Below are 18,393 nucleotides of genomic sequence, written 5' to 3'. Positions count from 1 at the left end.
CCGTTCCCCACTTGGGTCAGTCACCAGCAGATAGTGGCGAAAAGAACACAGGCCTCACCTCAGTGTGATGTCCCACTCCCTGCGCCCGGCACAAAGCCCTCTGCTATGTGTACAAACCACTGTGAGGAAAAGGAACTGGAGGTGTGCATCTTGTAGGGCGAGTGCTCACTTAGCAGTGTATGAGCCCAGGTGTGGAGCACATCTGTCAGCTCCACTCACTCTGGAGGCTGAAGCAGGAGGATCAACACAAGTTTGAGTCCAGCCTGGGCTACAAAATGATCTATCTCATGGCCACCTGTCTGTAATGAACACTGAACAGGCCACTATGAGAGACAGAGGTGGCTGTGTGTCCAGGCAGGTCAGAGTCAAGAGGTCTCCTAGACAAGCTCAGGGGGACCAGAAGTGTCAAGACAGAGAAAGGAGCAACAGGACGTCCTGTCAGAAGGGACAATGGTTGACAGTACGTGGGGGGGGGGGGAGTTCTCTGTCCTGGCAGAGAAGCTCAGGCTGTGAAGGGTGGGTCAGGGCCAGCTCTGGGGACCCTACTGGGTGGCATGCTAGGAGAATACCTTCCCTTTTCCTTATTTGGATCAAAATGCCTCCTGTGTCTTGTGCCTCCCTAAGAGAAAGTCCCCACAGTCATTGTTGGGGAGATGAGGTGCTGTTGGCCTTTGTGGTGTGGCCTGCTGGATACTAAAAGGTTTCACATCCAGAATAACGACTGAAGTTTGAAGCATACACCAGAAAAGAGTTCCCAGAGGAAACAGAAATAAGCAAAGGGCTGGAGCTGTCTTCCTTTGGACTCAAGAAGGCGTGATGATAGCCTTCTCAGGGGGCTCAGTCTCACCTCACATGGTACAAGGGTGGGACCGTAGGAGCTGATTCCTGTTGTGGGAACCCCAGCTCTACCTGCGAGGGAAGCTGACCAAAGGAGGTGATGTCTCAGTATCCCTTCCCCAGATGCTGTCCCCCATGCTCCCCCACTTCAGTCACATGGAGGATGCCCTGTCTCTGCTTCCTCTACCAGGCACCGCCTAGAATCCTTCGGTCTCGCTTCAGGAAGAAAAGTACCTCATCCTCGGCCACTGAAACCACGTGAGTGAGATGAGCCAACAGCACCGGATCCACAGATGTCTCTCCTCTGCCTTAAAGAGCTAGTCACTAGTACCACGGCAGTCCACAGGCTGGGTGTGCTTTGAGTGTGCAGCCTCACAGACATGGCCTTTAGTTACTCCCCTCTTCCGCCTTTAAGACTCTTCTGTTCTTCCCTTCTTGTTCCTGCTGGGGAGAGGCTAAAGGCTAAAGGCGGTGGTGGAGGGTGACCTTTCCGTCTTCTGGGGTTAGTAATGTCCCGCAGCTGGATTGTCATTGTGGCCACAGTGTTTTTAGATACATAAGCTCTCTTACCCTGCTGCTGAGATGGACATTTGTAATTTATTTTGTTGCATAGTTTTCAGTCCTGTAAATGCAAACGAAGTGGTCGTTTTAAAAACCCTTTTTGTTGTTCAGGGTACTAATACATTGGACTATGATGTACATATTTACGGCTTTTAGCTTAATGTAATGAACTTGCAAAGGCTGCTAGAGGTCCTGAGAAGTGAGAGGACTGCAACAAAATGGAAATGGAGACAAATATTTTGATTCTAGGCAAGGTCTCCAACCTGCTTACAAAGCCAGTGCCAGTAGGGCATGTCTTCTCCTGCAGGAAGATGGCCCACGTCTTTCATGTGGCTGTGTAGTCAGTAGAGCAGAGCTGAGCCGGAGTGCAGGCTCTTGGCAACAGGAAGGAAGGTTGCTGAGTCAGGGAAGAGGAAGGAAGTGCATCTCCTTGGGTTCAAAATCAGAAGCATCTGAGCCCTTCAGAGGGCATTGGAACTGCCTCAGACAGGCAGACGGCTCACCCTTAGCAGAACCTTTGCGGGGAGGGGTGGAAACTCAGCTGCTGGAAGAATTCCAAGTATCTCCAATCACTTGGCAAGAGTATTTCTCCTTCAGGGACCAGTACCGTGGCCTATTTCTCCAGGAGGAAGAGCCTACATTTGAGCACCTTGTTTTAGAGAACACTAAGCAAAGAGGAAAAGCTAGAACTAGGCTTTGTTTTAGATGTGCTCTGAAACCATGAGCTGCTCACAGAACCACAGGAAGGCAGGATCTGGGGAGGACCGAGGCTGAGGTCCACAGGCAGCCGTGGCTTTTGCCCCCTCCTGGCTTGTGTGAAGATAAACCTGGTTGACTGACACTCACGCTCACTCCGTGTTGTTGTGGATGTTTTACACAAGCCAGGACTGAAGGGAGAACTTTGACAAGTATCTGACTTAGATAGCATGGTGGTCTGTGGAGCTGCCCTCCCCTCTGAGAGCTGAGCCAAATTGTAGGGCTAGTCTGTTTGTGCTTAGAGCTGGTGTTTCCTTTCCGTGTAATGCATGCAGTGGTCCCAACCCAGTTACTCCTATTTGGATTGTATTTGTTCATAGCTATGCCCTGAGGACTAGAGAAGTAGTGTTGTATACCACATAGACCGGCAGTAACTGCCGACAGGCTCCATTACCGAGCTACACACGCATACACTGGTAGACTGCCAGGCTACGTTAGCTGCACGTTGGCTGCTTCACAAAGGGTTTCAGTTGAAGTTCATTGCTGCCAGATACACCTAGTGAAATTCTACAAACATGATTTTGTATTTTAGACTTAACCCTAGGGAACTAACCCAGAAGCTGGTGACTGGGAGGGCAAAGAGTCTGCCTATGGCCCACACCCATCTGAACCCGTTAAAGACATCTGTCCTTTTCAATAGCTCCAGACAGGCGACATGATGCCCTGTACAATGTACAAGCCTGTTGGGTGGGTGTATCTGGGATGAAGAGAAACAGGTGCAGAAAAGCCTGAGAAGCGGCTTTGCAGCCCCCCCCCCAGCTTACTCCCCCAAAATCAATGGCTTTAGGAGCAGAGTTCAAGTCCTGTTGCATTTTCATCATTTTACTACGGGAAGTCAGAGCATGTCTAGGCTACCAAGCTTGTACTCAGCGATGCCAAAACCCAGTGTGAAGCACTCCTCTCGGACGTGCCGCGTTCTTGCTCGAGATTTAAAATAGAAAGGTATCTAAATCGTTGTCTTATTGTAAATGTAACTACTTTTCCTTCAAGTGTTGACTAGAGGGTAGTCTCCTCTCTTAAAGACACTCACTATAGAGCCGAGCGCAGCGGTCTTGTTTACTTTTCCGACAAGCTGTGCACTTGTATGTGGACTGACATATGATGTGAACGTCCCTGTCCGTGGAGTGGTGTGGTGCTGTCTAGACGAGAAAAATGAATGTTTCTAGTTTGCTGACTTAGACACGGGCTGTTTACAAAGTGCTGATTCAAAGGTCTGCACTTGTCTTGGCTTTGGGCTGCTCGCCTTGGAGAACATGGCCATTTCTGAAGATGTGAAGTGAGAGCTCACGCCCATCAACTGGAGATTTAGTCATAACCTCTCCTGACTTTGTGTGGTGAGCTTGCTCACTCTGCTGGCCTTCGATGTGTGCATTCTCCGTGGTAATCTGCCCATGTGTTCGTGTTAAGAGCGCTCATCGATCACAATGTCGCGTAGCCTTCCCAGTCTTCAGCTCGCACAGTATTTGAAGTGGCGAAGGATGCGCTTCATCTTCGGACAGCGAACCCTCAGCAGCTGAGGTTCCGAATTGTGACTGTGCACACTTCCTCTAGCTTATTTCTGAAGTCTCTCTAGAGTGAGCTGTAACTAAATAGTACCCTGAACTGTGTCTCTAAAGGGTGTAAACTGCAGTATTCTGAAGGCTGAAGCTCTGCTCTTGTTATAATGCCTGGTAAACATCTTGAATAAAGTCTTAACATTTTCTTTAAAAAAAATTGTAATGTTGGGCTTATGAGAAAAGAGGAAATACTTTTTTAAAAAAGGATTTCTTATTTTGGTGGTTTCTAAACAATTATTGATAAAGACTATCAAGTCATTCCTCATGGTCCTAAGGGGGAGTAGCAGGAGGCGAGAAGATAAAGATAAAAGCTGGGCTTGGGAGGTGATGCACAAGCTATGCCTTATCCCAGACAAGCTTCTTCAGAAGTATAGCATCTTACATAAAGTTCGCGGGGAGGTGCGGGGCCGAGTCAGCAGAAAGCTTCATACCGTGGGATGACATCGGCGGAGCTGATCAAGCAGTGCTGCACAAGGGGACACAGGGTATCTCTAGGGCATCAGAGACCCGGCACACATCAGCACTGGGACTGATAACTCCAGTCTCTTTAAGGGAAAAAGCCAAGTTCCCAGAATCCAAAACCTTAACTCCTTCAAGGGCTTGGCCCTAGCTCCACACCTTTGGCCGGGTCACAGAACTAGGTTCCTTCTGTGTTTTCATTAGGGCTTCCGAGAAAGCCTTGAGCTGGCCTGGCTCTCGGCAAGTTATGTGTGTGTGTGTGCCTGTAATACAGGAGCGCAGATGCCCAAGTTATGTGTGTGTGTGTGCCTGTAATACAGGAGCGCAGATACCCAAGTTATGTGTATGTGTGTGCCTGTAATACAGGAGCGCAGATACCCAAGTTATGTGTATGTGTGTGCCTGTAATACAGGAGCGCAGATGCCCAAGTTATGTGTATGTGTGTGCCTGTAATACAGGAGCGCAGATACCCAAGTTATGTGTATGTGTGTGCCTGTAATACAGGAGCGCAGATACCCAAGTTATGTGTATGTGTGTGCCTGTAATACAGGAGCGCAGATGCCCAAGTTATGTGTATGTGTGTGCCTGTAATACAGGAGCGCAGATGCCCAAGTTATGTGTATGTGTGTGCCTGTAATACAGGAGTGCAGATACCCAAGTTATGTGTATGTGTGCCTGTAATACAAGAGTGCAGATACCCAAGTTATGTGTGTGTGTGTGCCTGTAATACAAGAGTGCAGATACCCAAGTTATGTGTATGTGTGTGCCTGTAATACAGGAGTGCAGATACCCAAGTTATGTGTATGTGTGTGCCTGTAATACAGGAGCGCAGATACCCAAGTTATGTGTATGTGTGTGCCTGTAATACAGGAGCGCAGATGCCCAAGTTATGTGTATGTGTGTGCCTGTAATACAGGAGCGCAGATACCCAAGTTATGTGTATGTGTGTGCCTGTAATACAGGAGTGCAGATACCCAAGTTATGTGTGTGTGTGTGCCTGTAATACAGGAGCGCAGATGCCCAAGGGCCAGAAGAGGGCATCAGATCCCTTGGAGCTAGAATTACAGTCCAAACTTGGGTCCTTTTAGCATTCTTAGCCACCGTACCATCTCAGCAACTCCAAAACACTTGCTGAAAATGTAGGGAGGGATGATGAGATGGCTTAAGAAGCAGAAGTGCTGGCCAGCAAGCCTGAGGACTTGAGTTTAAACCCTGGGACACACTGGGTGGTGGTGGTGCACGCCTTTAATCCCAGCACTCAGGAGGCAGAGGCAGTCCGACCTCTGAGGTAAGAGACCAGCCTGGTCTACTGAATGAGTTCCTAGACAGCCAGGGCTACACAGAGAAACCCTGTCTTGAAAAGCAACAACAACAACAACAACAAATAAAAAAAAAAAACCAAACCAATCAAACAACAACAACAACAAAATCCTGGGATCCACAGGGTAGGAGTGGGCCCCGCATGGTAGGAGAGAAGACACTCCTGCAAGCTGTCCTCTGGCCTCCACTCACACACTGTGGCACACATACCCCACCCCAAAATTAAATCATTAAAATGTAATATAAGTTTTTCAACGTGGGAGGGGTCTAGGGATGTAGCTCAGTTGGCAGAGTGCCTGACTAACATGCACGAAGCTCTGAGTCCAATCCCTAGCACCATATAAACCAGATACGGTGGGACACACCTGCAGTCCCAGCACCGGAGGCAGAAGCAGGAAGATCAGAAGTCAAGGAAATTCTCAGCAATATAGATATTGAGGAAGCCCTGGGACACAATGAGATGGCCTCAAAAATAGAAAACAAACATAAAATTATAAATAATAAATTAATTAAAATTTAATTTTAAATGTAGAAGGTAACAAGGGTTAGAAACTGAACGCTTAACTACTCCCTAGCCTGGAAACTTGCCCACTATATAGGATGACATCACTGATACATGTTTCGTAAGCCCAGATGATCACACAAATAGTAATGGTAAGGTGTCGCTGTTGTACTGTTTTAGAGATCAGTGGAACCTGGGTACCTGGGAAACTGAGTAGCTCACTGGTAGGCACCTTCACTTTAGTGAGTAGACCACTGGGTAGCCATTTCCTTGAGTGTTTCTTCACCTCTGCAGATTAGAACAGGCTTGCACATGTGCAGAGCCACTGCGGATGGTGAAGATGCCCTCAACACTCTGCACCCCTCGCCATTAAACCATGAGCATCAGGCACTGGGGGCCTTAGCCGCCAGAGTGCTTGAATAGAAGGCTCGAAGCACTGGGTTCCTGTCCAGTACCACAGAACAGGGCGTGATAGCACATTCCTATCATCCCAGAAACCAGAGAGGTGGAGAGGGAGGGTCAGAAGTTCAAGGTCATCCTCAGTTACCCATGAATTTGAGGCCAGCCCTGGTTAAGGAGACTATTTCAAAAACCAGCCAACAATAAGGCAGCGGGCTCCCTCCAGTTTTGCTGGAAGTCACAGAGGACCTTGAAGCTTCAGAGCTAATCACAGTTCTGTTTCCTTTGTTTGTACAGTACAGACTGGAAAACGGTAGGTTCAGAGGGCAGAAAACAGAAGAAGAGATGGGAAGAAACGCTAGAAATCCATTCATTTATTTGTTTACTAAGTTAGGGCCGTGTCCCAACAGAGTTGACAAGTAGAAAGCAAAGTCACACAACTTCTGAACTGAAATGGTAGAGAAATGAAGGATTTACTAGTGTCGGATCACAGTTACTGGTTGATTAAAATCTGAGTTGTCCTATCTTGTTAGAAAATCAAAGGAAGCACACAAGATCCCAAAGAGTTAGACAGGAGTTCTAGATCACATAAGGTGAATTCAGAGTATTATTTAAGCCTCTGTAAGCTTTAGTGGCCTCCAGTTTATATCAGGGATAAATGCTAGCTCCGCTGTAAGGCTAATGATATGAGGCCCAACAGATTCTTGTAGATATACTGAAATATAGTGAGTGTTTAACAAATTACATGTAAGTAAACCATTATACCTGAACATCATTTAGGCAGGCCCTAATGCAAACTGCTTTACTGTCAAACTAAAAACTCAGCTCTGATGAAAAACTCCCCTACCCACAAACAAAAGCTACGTGTGAAACCCCATACACAGAGTGCCTGCAGCCTATCTACTACAGCCTGTGGCTGCTGGTCCTTCCCTGCCTAGCCTGTCCTTGGCCACTGGAGATGCCAAAGTGCTGAGGCCATGTAGCAGAGACCCAGAACATCTACATTGAGCCTAGAGAAGTTATGGGGCTGCACGGTGTCTTCTTCCTTAGTTTTTGCAGCACTAGCTCTCCCCAGTGCCACAGATGTGCTGGAAGCAGGAGCTGCGCACGTGAGGAAATGCAGAAGCCCCTCAATACTCAGCTTCTGCCACCTCAGGAGTGTGGCACAGGCAGGAAGAGCCACCAGAACACAAGCCATGTGGAGTATGAGGTGCTCAAGTTGCGTGCCTGGTCTCACAAATACATACCTGCTCAGCTTTCTGGTTTCACGTCATTCCACATCCCTCTATTTAATGAACACAAGCACTGGCTTCAATGAATGGCCTCAAATTCATGGCCTGACATGCCACAGAACTTCAAACAGTATTTCATAATTCTATTTAATGGGAGTCTTCAATTTGGCAAGCTGCTTTGTTTGCAAATGCTTCCAGATAATTCCAACGAGAGCGCTAGAGTTGCTGCCTTGGACTGCGGCCATCCCGTGCACATAAGTAAATATGTAACTCTTCATCATTTCCCATCCCAGTACTAACAGGGACCGCTTAGCTTCCAAGAGCAGGCAAAGTCATGTGCATTCAGGGTGGTATGGCCACAGCCTCTTCCACTTCTGAAGTGGGTGAATCATTACTGCTGCCCTCTGAGCGCAGTGGGCAGCCCGCCAGTCTCCTCAAATGACAGGTATTTCTTATCCCCCTGGTTTCCACAATGTAATTTTAGAGATTCTTGAAAAAAGCTTATTCTTACAAATGAAAATAAGAAATCTCAAGTGGATAAACTTTAAAAAAATGTTTAAAACTTTTAAAAACTGGGCAGATTAGTGGAGACAGTTTAACAGTTGAGAGCACTGGCTGTGCCTGCAGAGGACCCAGGGTCAATCCCAGCACCCACATTACGACCATGTGTAATTCCAATGCCAGTGGACCAAACAATCCTCTTCTGGCCTCCAAAGGCACCAGGCACCACATGGTGCACATACATACATACATGCAGGCAAAACACTCATATGTGTAAAAAATAAAAATTAAAGATGAAAAGAAAAATTGGATAAAAGTTTATTATATAGCTATGTGTTTCAAGAAGGGTATATGGAAAGGTGGTTTACTTTTACAAAAAGTATCCTGTTACAATAAAATGAATAACTGTCATGAACACAAAGAACCCAGGACACAAGATAAAACTACACTGCTACCCTGTGTCACCCCTTCGCAGAACTGCTTACAACTGCTTTTTCATTCCACTTGAACCTGCTATACAACAAAGCACAGGCAATCTCTACATTGCATGGTGGCATGGATTAAGATTTATTTAAGTGGGCAAGCTGGCCCACTTAGGAGTCTCTCAGCAGTAAGAGACAGGAGGTGACACGAGCCAGGGGCTGTAATGTTAAAAGGAACCCCACAGGTTCACACTGAATAGTCTGAGGGACACGAACTTTACATAAGCACAGCCAAGATGAAGAGGGATGGGTAGTCACCTACGTGGCAGAGACAAGGCATACAGCCCCACCATCTATCTGCTCCATCCAACTCCACCCTTCCCAAAACTGGGGTGGGGAAGTCTCAGAAGTAGGTCAAACTGTGAGGTGGTTCCTGAGTTCCAGGGTAAATGCATCATGCCTTATATTGAGGATAGGCACGCAGGATGTCTGTTCAGCATATGCGAGGTGCTAGATGCAATCCTAACTCTCCACTATTGAAGTGTCTTTTCCTGTTTTTCCTCATTTGAGATTCTTCACAACCATTACCATTTTTGGAAATAATTCACAAAAAACTTAACTTTCAGTTCCATGACCAACTCCAGGATGTTTAATGCTTAGACCTTTATTTTAAAGCACAATGGTGCTATTCTGTTTTTCTATCAGATGGTACAGTTTACAGTTTACCACATACTCACTTCTGCAAGGACATGTACACAAAGATCCACATTCCGCAGTTGGGAACCTAGGAAAGCTCTGAACTATACTCGCAGGTTCGTTCGATCGTGGTACATCTGGTAAGGATCACCGGCGTACCAGTTGCGCCTCTTCCAGAAAGACGTCGTCATTTTATCTAGGAGTTTACTCTGGGTCTTGTTGCAGAACACAAATTCCCTCAAGCGCTTCTTTCTTGCCGTTGTTTTTTTCCATAATTTTTTCTTATAGCCCGCCTATGAGATAACGTTACAAAGACATTTTTAAAATCATAAAGGTAGCAGGGTGTGGTGGACAGGTGACTGTGATGTTATCTTTATAGAGTCCTGTTCATCACCACTAGCATCCTAAGATGACTCTGCAATAGGACCACAATGAAAACACTAGAAACCTTAGCTTCTAGGTCAGAAATAGAAGCAAGGAATAGATTATAAGAGTTAGGGTGGGGGGCTGGAGAGATGGCTCAGTGGTTAAGAGCATTGCCTGCTCTTCCAAAGGTCCTGAGTTCAATTCCCAGCAACCACATGGTGGCCCACAACCATCTGTAATGAGATCTGATGCCCTCTTCTGGCCTGCAGGCATACATGCAGACAGAATATTGTATACATAATAAATAAATAAATATTAAAAAAAAAAAAAAAGAGTTAGGGTGGCCTGGATGAAACCAAGCCCCAGAAAATACTTCCAGATTTTGTAATTAGCGAGAGCTAACCCAGACTTTTGTTTTCCAAATGACGCAGGCAAAAAAGGTGCTCGCCTCAAAAGCCTGTTGACCTGAGTCAGCTCTTGAACCCAAGTAAAGGTGGAGGAAAAGCAGCCCCCAAACCCATGGAAGGTGGAAGGACAGACGGACTCCACACAGCTGCCCTCTGACCTCCAAACGCATGCTGTGGTATGTCCCCTACCTAATAATAATCAACTTAACAAAGTAAAAATAAAATTAGACTTTGATGAAGCAGGACTTTCTGCACAAGACACAAACTGGGTTGAGTACTGCTAAAGACTTTATTAGGACTTCTGAAGTATAGACCAAGAGTCCAGAGCCCAATACCAGGGACATATAGGGGCTGGAGGGACTAAGAGCACTTGCTATTCTTACAGAGAACCTACAAGACAGCACACAATCATCTTTAATTCCAATTCTAGGAATCAAATGCCATCTTCCAGCTTCTGCAGGCACCGGGCATGCACATGGTGAACATAACTACATGCAGGCAAACACATACATGTAATATAAAAATAAATTTAAAACAAACAAAAGAGGTACTAGAAATGAAGAAAAAAAAATCACTCATTTCACACTAAAGGACCTGGCATAATAAAAGGAAGCATGGAAACTTCCGTGTAGCATCTTCCAGACCCCTGAGCTCCTGCCGGCTAGGAACCACAAGCTCGTCTCACTGGAGCAATGAGCTGAGGTCATCTACAAATTTAGGCTGTCTCTAAGAGAGGGGACAAGCCTTTCAGGCTTCCAATAGTGACTGCACCTGCCTTACTGGAGACTTTGCCACTCTGAATAATGCTCTACTTTATTCACACGTGCGTGCCTTTCTCTGCACAAGGATGGGCAGGGATGCTTGCAGAGCTGGCCTCTTGGACAACACCAAGGAGCTACTGGGAAGATTAGAGAGCACACCATTGAATTCAGCTGCATCTTAACTTCCTGTCTTTCAGTCAGGTAACAGTAAAGTCTCACCTTTCTCCTCAGCCAAAGGCCAGAATGAAGTCGCAGGAACCGATGCACGACCGATTTTACTGTCTTCCTCTTGCCTTTCCGTTTGCTGCAGTATGTTAGAGTTCTGACTGGCGGCTTCAGGACACTGGGAACCAGTGCGGCCACTCTAAATACAGTTTGTAAAATGTAGCAATCAGACTGAGTGACAGGCGAGACACTCAGCTCCACCGGAGGGAACTGACCTTTAGCACAGCACATTACTTCACGAGACAGTAAGCACAAAGGGTGGCACCCTTCCCAACTTCTAGCTTTCTAAAATCTGCCCATAAGGGAAAGGTAGAATTGTGTTTAGCACATACAAGACTGTAGGTCCAATTTCCTAACAAGAATAAAACTCACCCACTCAATCACTACGAGAGAATCTATCCCTGTACTTTAACCACACAGTTTACTTGTCTCCCTACCTGAGCATAAACTGCTTGAGGACTTCAGCTTGTTTATCTTTCTGTACTTTCTGCAAGTACAGTGCTGGGTACCTATGGGTGCTTAACTGAGTATCTGACTGACTATCACACAGCCAAGCCACATAGGCTGAGCATCTCATTTGATCTCTGGTTCGCCTGACATCCTCCATCTGGAACAAGAGCTGAACAACATCAGAAATGAGCCCAGGAGTGGAGGTAGCATCACTAGTAGTACTAACCTAGGACATACAAGGCCTTAGGTTCCTTCCCCAGAGCTGCAAATATTGTCACAAAGCCAGGCGTGGTGCTGCATGCCTGTAATCCTAGCATCAGGAGACTGAGCAGAGGGTGACTCTAAGTTCAAACTACACAGCAAGACAGCAAGGAAGTGCTCAGTGCTGTAGTTCCTGTTCATAGTTCCCTCCTCATAGACTGCAGGAGGGCAAGAGCATTCACTTCTAAACTGCCTTGAGCACACTGCTAGGGTTAGCAGAAAGAGCTTCACGGATGGGGAAGGAGGACGACACTGCACAAACTGTGTAATGGAACATACTCTACCTATTAAGGACTGCTGCAGTCGGCCCATGTGTCAGGCTTCTGACAGATGTGACAAGTCTTGGAGCAGAGGAGACAACTGGTGTCTGAATATGTCTAAAATGAATGGTGCACAGTGCAGACTTAAGACAGGCATTCTTGGCATAGTTCCAATAGGTTGAAGATGCCAAAACATTCAGGGGCCGTAATATTCCTGCAAAGACAGAGAGAAGCACATGTACTGAATATGATCTGATATATACACACATATATTATATTGCATGGAAACCAAGTTAGACCTACCAGAAGGTTCCTGAACACCAGATACACAAAAGCTTCTGACCAACTTCATTGCTATGTTATCAATGAATATGATATCACTGTTGTAGCAACTTCATTGATACACTTACATACAATAAAATTGCCCATTCTTATATACATAATGGTGTTTTATAAAATTTAGAATGCTAAAATCATCATATACTCCACACTGACATGTCTTAGCTCTATGCTCAGCAGTAGAAGAATAGGGTACCCATAAGACAGACTGCCACCTGCCAATCTTCTACCCAGGGAGACAGCCCCTCCAGATTCAGTGCAAGGCAGATCAGAGACATGAAAGCTGGACACAGAGAGGAGAGGAGATTCTGGAGGAAACCAGAAGAGGTGCTTCTCTTACACTGACAGTAACAGACTACTGGACAGTGCCCTCACCTGTAATCTCAGCACTGGAAAGTGGAGGAAGGAGGATCAAGAGTTCAAGGCTATCCTTTATTACAGATCGGGTTTGAGGTCAGCCTAAAATACATGAGACCCTTCCTCAAAAATACAAAACAACATAAAACAAAAGCAAACAAACAAACAAACAAATCAACAGGGGCTGGCGAGATGGCCCAGTGGTTAACCGTGAACACTGCTCCTGCAAAGGGCCTGCGTTTGGTTCCCAGGCCCACATCAGGTGGTCCACAGCTCCAGGGGATCTGCTGCCTCTGGCCTCCCTACAGCATTTGCACTCACGTGGGCAAGTACCTTTAATAATGAATACGGCAACTAGCTTACTTACTTACACATACACAAGTACACATAATTAAAATAATAAAAACAATTTTTTAAAGGGCTAGGTGAGGGCTTAGCGAGGGAACTGCTTGCTATGCAAGCATGAAAACTTGAGTTAGGATCCCCAGCACCCAAGCCAAAGCTGAACATGGTGCCATCGCAGTACTGGGGTAAGAAAGGGGTAGAGACAGGCACTTGCTAGAGAGACCCAGGTTTAATGAGACATCCCATCACAAAAAATAAGCTGAAGGGCCACAGAAGACAATGTTAACGTCCAGCCTCCACGTGCACATGTATTGGCATGCACACATGTAGTTGTATCCAAGAGCTCCACAATAATCCAGAATCGAGTATAACAAGGGTTTATTTATTTGGGGATAAACTCACAGAAAAAGTAGCAATCTGCAGTCCTCTGGGAACTGGAACCGAATCCAGCAGAAAAAGGGCCATGCATGCTTTTCATCTGCACTTACAGTACATGAGACCATGCCCAAGTGGGCCGGTATCTTAAAGGCTATTGGCTGAAGGAGTTCTGAAAGGAAAACAAGAAAATAAACAGACACTCCAAGAAGGAGGAAACCCATTCTGGGTAGGACAAGCAATGTTAGCAAAGGCTTTGGTGCTGAAAAAAAAAAATACAGCTATGGAACAGCAGGATGGGGCCTGCCAGAGGCTGTGCTCTGCTTCCCAACCATAGCAGAAATGCCCAGGAACAGGCAGTGGGAGTGAGGCTGGGCAGCCAGAAGGCAGAGTTGAGAAGGCAGGGATGTGGGGACTGGAGGCTATCCTTTATCTATCCTTTCCCCTAAGGCCACTCTGCAAATTCGAATGATCATAGAGTTTACTTCTCTAGTACCTTCTAACCAACAAAATGTGAGACTCAAGAACATACATGCTGAGCCGGGCGATGGTGGCCACGCCTTTAATCCCAGCACTCGGGAGGCAGAGGCAGGCGGATCTCTGTGAGTTCGAGACCAGCCTGGTCTACAGAGCTATTTCCAGGACAGGCTCAAAAGCCACAGAGAAACCCTATCTCGAAAAACCAAAAAAAAAAAAAAAAAAAAAAAAAAAAAAAGAACATACACGCTGAAAATATCCCATGAGATGACGGAAATGTCTTAAGATTGGAATTTGGTGATAATTCTGTCATAAAACTAGATGCGTAAAATGAGTATTTTAGAGCTAGGGAAATGACTTGAATGTTAAAGGGTTTCCCATGCAAGCATAAGGGCCTGAGCTTAGCAGAGTAGTGGTGGCGCACGCCTTTAATCCCAGCACTCGGGAGGCAGAGGCAGGCGGATCTCTGTGAGTTCGAGGCCAACCTGGTCTACAAGAGCTAGTTCCAGAACAGCAACCCTGTCTCGAAAAACCAAAAATAAAAAAAGGCCTGAGCTTGATGCCCAGAATTCATGTAAAAAGCTGGGCATACTTGTAATTCCAACACTGGCAAGGTAGAGACAGGTAGACCTGAGTTTGTTGGCCAACCACCCAGTCTAATCACTGAGCGCCACATCCCAGAGACCCTGTCTTTAAGAACAAGATGGATTCTCCTGAATGTGACATCCAAGGCATGTCCTCAGACATGTACCTACAAGTACACACCCTCATACACAAACATACCCACAAATACAAGTATAGTCAATTCTACATATAACTTAATAAAGTTAGTCTAAAAAAACAAAAGGCAAGCCTGGTATGGTGGCACCTCCAGTATATGGGAGGTGGAAGCAGGAATTCAGAGTTAAGGGCCAGAATGGGCTACAAGAGATGTGATGGTGGCGCATGCCTTTAATCCCAGCACTCGGGAGGCAGAGGCAGGTGGATTTCTGTGAGTTCGAGACCAACCTGGTCTACAGAGCTGGTTCCAGGACAGGCTCCAAAGCCACAGAGAAACCCTGCCTCGAAAAACCAAAAAAAGTCGGGCGGTGGTGGCGCACGCCTTTAATCCCAGCACTCAGGAGGCAGAGGCAGGCGGATCTCTGGGAGGTCGAGGCCAGCCTGGGCTACAAAGGGAGTTCCAGGACAGGCTCCAAAGCTAGAGAAACCCTGTCTCGAAAAACCAAAAAAAAAAAAAAAAAAAAAAAAAAGAAGAGATACTATCTCAAAAAACAAATACCAAAACCAATTTGATCTGGGTGTAGAGGCCCATGCCTGCAATCCCAGCACTCTAGAGGCAGAGGCAGGAGTATCACCACAAGTACGAAGCAAGCCTACAGATATATAGCATGCTCCAGGCTAACCTGGGCTATGTTGAGAGACCTTTTCTCCAAACAACAAAACTCTACCTAATCTGACGACCAAGTAGAACAGTGGTCCACTGTCTACTGCCCTGATTTCACCAAACATATGGGGCAGTGTGCTGTATAAGTCACAGCGTTTGAACCAAACCAGCTTTAACTTTAGCTTTCCCACTTAACTAGCTGTGCGGACAAGAGCAAATTGCTCAACCTCCTTATACTCATTTCCCTCCGTTTTGAATTAGCTACTTATGGAGAGGATTGCATGAGATAAAACTGTAATGACTGAAGAGGGCTCGGCTCAGAGAAAACATTTAAACGGCGCTGACAGCAGATAAAGATGCACTGAAGAAAGCTAGGTGTGTGGTCCAAACATCTGGAATCTCAGCACTTGGGAAGCTAAGGAGGATTGAGAGTTTAAGACCAGACTGGGCTACATAGTGAAGCCCTGTCTCTACATAATTCTTTTAAGTGTTTTCAGTGGAATTTAAATATCATATGAAAGCCAATGAGATGGCTCAGTGGGAACTGAACAATTTGAGTTCACTCTGGAGAACCCATGATGGAAAAGAACCAATTCCTAAAAGTTATCCTCTGATCTCCATGAGGTTGCTGTGGCATGCATAGCCCACCCCCTCAAACAAAGATAATTTTTATATATGATCAATAGATCTATAACATCTATGTAAGGGTCAAGGACTAAGACCAAGCAGATAAAAACCTTTTAAAAATCAAAAGACACTGGATTCTACTACATAACCTTTAGACTGAGGAAAATATGTAGGTCTTGGAGCTAAAGAGATGGTTCAGCAGTTAAGAGCACTTGTTACTCTTGCAGAGGACCAGGCTTCAGTTCCCAGCAATACATGGCAGCTACCCATCCATAACTTCAGTTCCAGGGGATTTGGCGCCCTTTTCTGGCCTCCACAGGGACCAGGCACACATGCGGTACACTTAGGCAAAACACTCATGCACACAAATTTAAAAATAAGTAATTTTTTTAAAGTGTAGCTTTGATAATACTACATATTAGGGAGGTTATGAATTTCTACAGCATAATCCTTTAGAAAACAGCTTATGTGGACTGGAGAGATGACTCAGCAGTTAAGAGCACTGGCTGCTCTTCCAGAGGTCCTGAGTTCAATTCCCAGCAATCACATGGTGGCTCACAAGCATCTGTAATGAGATCTGGTGCCCTCTTCTGGTCTGCAGCATATATGTAGGGAAAATGCTGTATACATAATTAATAAATAAAAATCTTTTTTTTTTTTGGGGGGGGGGTTTCGAGACAGGGTTTCTCTGTGGTTTTGGAGCCTGTCCTGGAACTAGCTCTTGTAGACCAGGCTGGTCTCGAACTCACAGAGATCCGCCTGCCTCTGCCTCCCGAGTGCTGGGATTAAAGGCGTGCGCCACCACCGCCCGGCTAATAAATAAAAATCTTAAAAAAAAAAAACAGCTTATGTATGTACCCCATGACCCAGTAATTCCACAGCTAGTCTCTCTCTCTCTTTCTCTCTCTCTCTCTCTCTTGCACGCGCACACGCGCACACACACGCACGTCAAGTTTAGTACCGACAAGATATGTTTTTGAGAGAAGGTGTAGGTACTAAAGTGGCCATGAGAAGAACAGGCAAAGGAAAAATGACTGGGGCAATGCACTGGGTGGAAGGGGACCTGTCTTGAACCAGTGTTAGTTACACATACGTGCACTTTACAGTTGTTAAATCATTCGTGTATGTCATATGTACTTTTCAATATACATATTTCATAACTCACAAAACGTCCCATTTTAAACTCTAGTACCTGGAAATTTTATATGGTCCCTTATTTTCTTCTTGGCCTTCTGTCTATTCTCCCACAGAATTTTATCCCTACAGTATAACTTGTGTGCAAATAATTTATTGATCCCTTCTACCATACTTAAGTAATGTAATTTGCCTTCACCCCTGTATTTTCCCCCATGAGAGGGGCGTAGTTCAAAACGAATTTGGCCAGTCTCGTGATGGTCACACACGGTTCTCAAGTGTACCCGTATAATTCGAGGCTTTCGGGGCTTGTGTTTAACCCGCAGGTGGGATGAGTCCCATATACCGCTACAGAACCAGAAATTCAGAGAAATTACATGACTCTCAAAATCAAATTGCGAGAGGCGGGCTGAACTTCTAAATCAGAAAAATGATTTGGCTGTCACCCTCGCCTCCTCTACCTGTCTCTGGTCTGCTTTTTAGCGCAGGGTGGACACGGTGAACGCGGGCCACGGATACGACCCCGTGCAAGGTGTCGCGCACACCACCCCAGAGAACCTCCAACCTCAAGTCACCTTGCTGGTTTTTCTCTCCCGGGTAACTTCCAAACAAAACGCCCACTCCCTCCCGCGCTAGTTCTTTCCTCTGGGAAGACGTCAATGGAGCACTGACCTGAAGCGGCTCTCACCGCACCCGTGAAGACGGAAGCCGCCATCTTGACTGTAACCACCTGACTACGGTGGCTGCAATGGACTTAAAACAGCGTCGGAAATGCAGCGGGGGCGGAGTCAAGGTGAACAGGCGTGGCCAAGGTCAGACAATCTCCACGGACTGTGCCTTGACACTAGGTTTTAGTCTAAATCACAATCGTTCTAAATATTTGTGTGCGCGTATGTTTGGGTCCGTGCATGCCACCGCTTATAGAGGCTAGAGGAGAACTTGTGGAGTCGGTACTGTCTTAATTCCCCATTTTTGAAACAAGCTCTCATCAGATCCCCAAAGTGACTTGGAACTTCTGGGCCCAAGAGATCTTCCAGAATAGCTGGTAACAAGGATTATTGTCGCTGCTTCTGAGACAGCATGGGTTATGTAAGGACCCTTAAAAAGAAAATTTTAAAAAGCAAAAAACTGCCGGGCGGTGGTGGCGCACGCCTTTAATCCCAGCACTTGGGAGGCAGAGGCAGGCGGATCTCTGTGAGTTCGAGACCAGCCTGGTCTACAAGAGCTAGTTCCAGGACAGGCTCCAAAACCACAGAGAAACCCTGTCTCGAAAAACCAAAAAAAAAAAAAAAAAGCAAAAAACTAGGCGTTAGAGAGATGGCTCAGCAGTTTAGAGCACTGGCTTCTCTTCCAAAGGATCCAGGCCCATTTTTCTTTTTAAAGG

At 46.1% G+C, this 18,393-nt stretch overlaps 2 protein-coding genes across 4 annotated transcripts in view; one reads left to right on the top strand and one right to left on the bottom strand.

Annotated features, from left to right (window-relative positions):
- The window catches only part of Reep1 (receptor accessory protein 1), a 105,223-nt gene extending 94,981 nt beyond the window's left edge, over nt 1-10,242 (top strand). For 2 of the 3 annotated variants that reach the window (XM_057766476.1, XM_057766492.1), the window contains one exon: nt 1,028-3,858. In XM_057766476.1, the coding sequence (XP_057622459.1) occupies nt 1,028-1,099 (72 nt within the window). In that variant the 3' untranslated portion in view covers nt 1,100-3,858. Of the gene's footprint in view, nt 1-1,027; nt 3,859-10,038 lie in introns of those variants that run through there. The other variant, XM_057766482.1, reaches the window with a different exon arrangement.
- Mrpl35 (mitochondrial ribosomal protein L35) lies at nt 8,444-17,744 on the bottom strand. The gene is made up of 4 exons (XM_057766505.1): nt 17,682-17,744; nt 11,996-12,185; nt 10,995-11,139; nt 8,444-9,534 (listed from the first exon to the last, which is right to left on the bottom strand). Exons 1-4 carry the CDS (start codon nt 17,722-17,724, stop codon nt 9,346-9,348), a joined length of 567 nt encoding a protein of 188 aa, XP_057622488.1. The 5' UTR covers nt 17,725-17,744; the 3' UTR covers nt 8,444-9,345.
- Between the last annotated feature and the right edge of the window lie 649 nt (nt 17,745-18,393).

The sequence above is a fragment of the Chionomys nivalis genome, chromosome 1, assembly GCF_950005125.1.
Source record: "Chionomys nivalis chromosome 1, mChiNiv1.1, whole genome shotgun sequence".
NCBI lineage: Eukaryota > Metazoa > Chordata > Mammalia > Rodentia > Cricetidae > Chionomys > Chionomys nivalis.
Note: the sequence above shows the minus strand (reverse complement) of the source record. Positions and strands in the feature narration are given on the sequence as shown.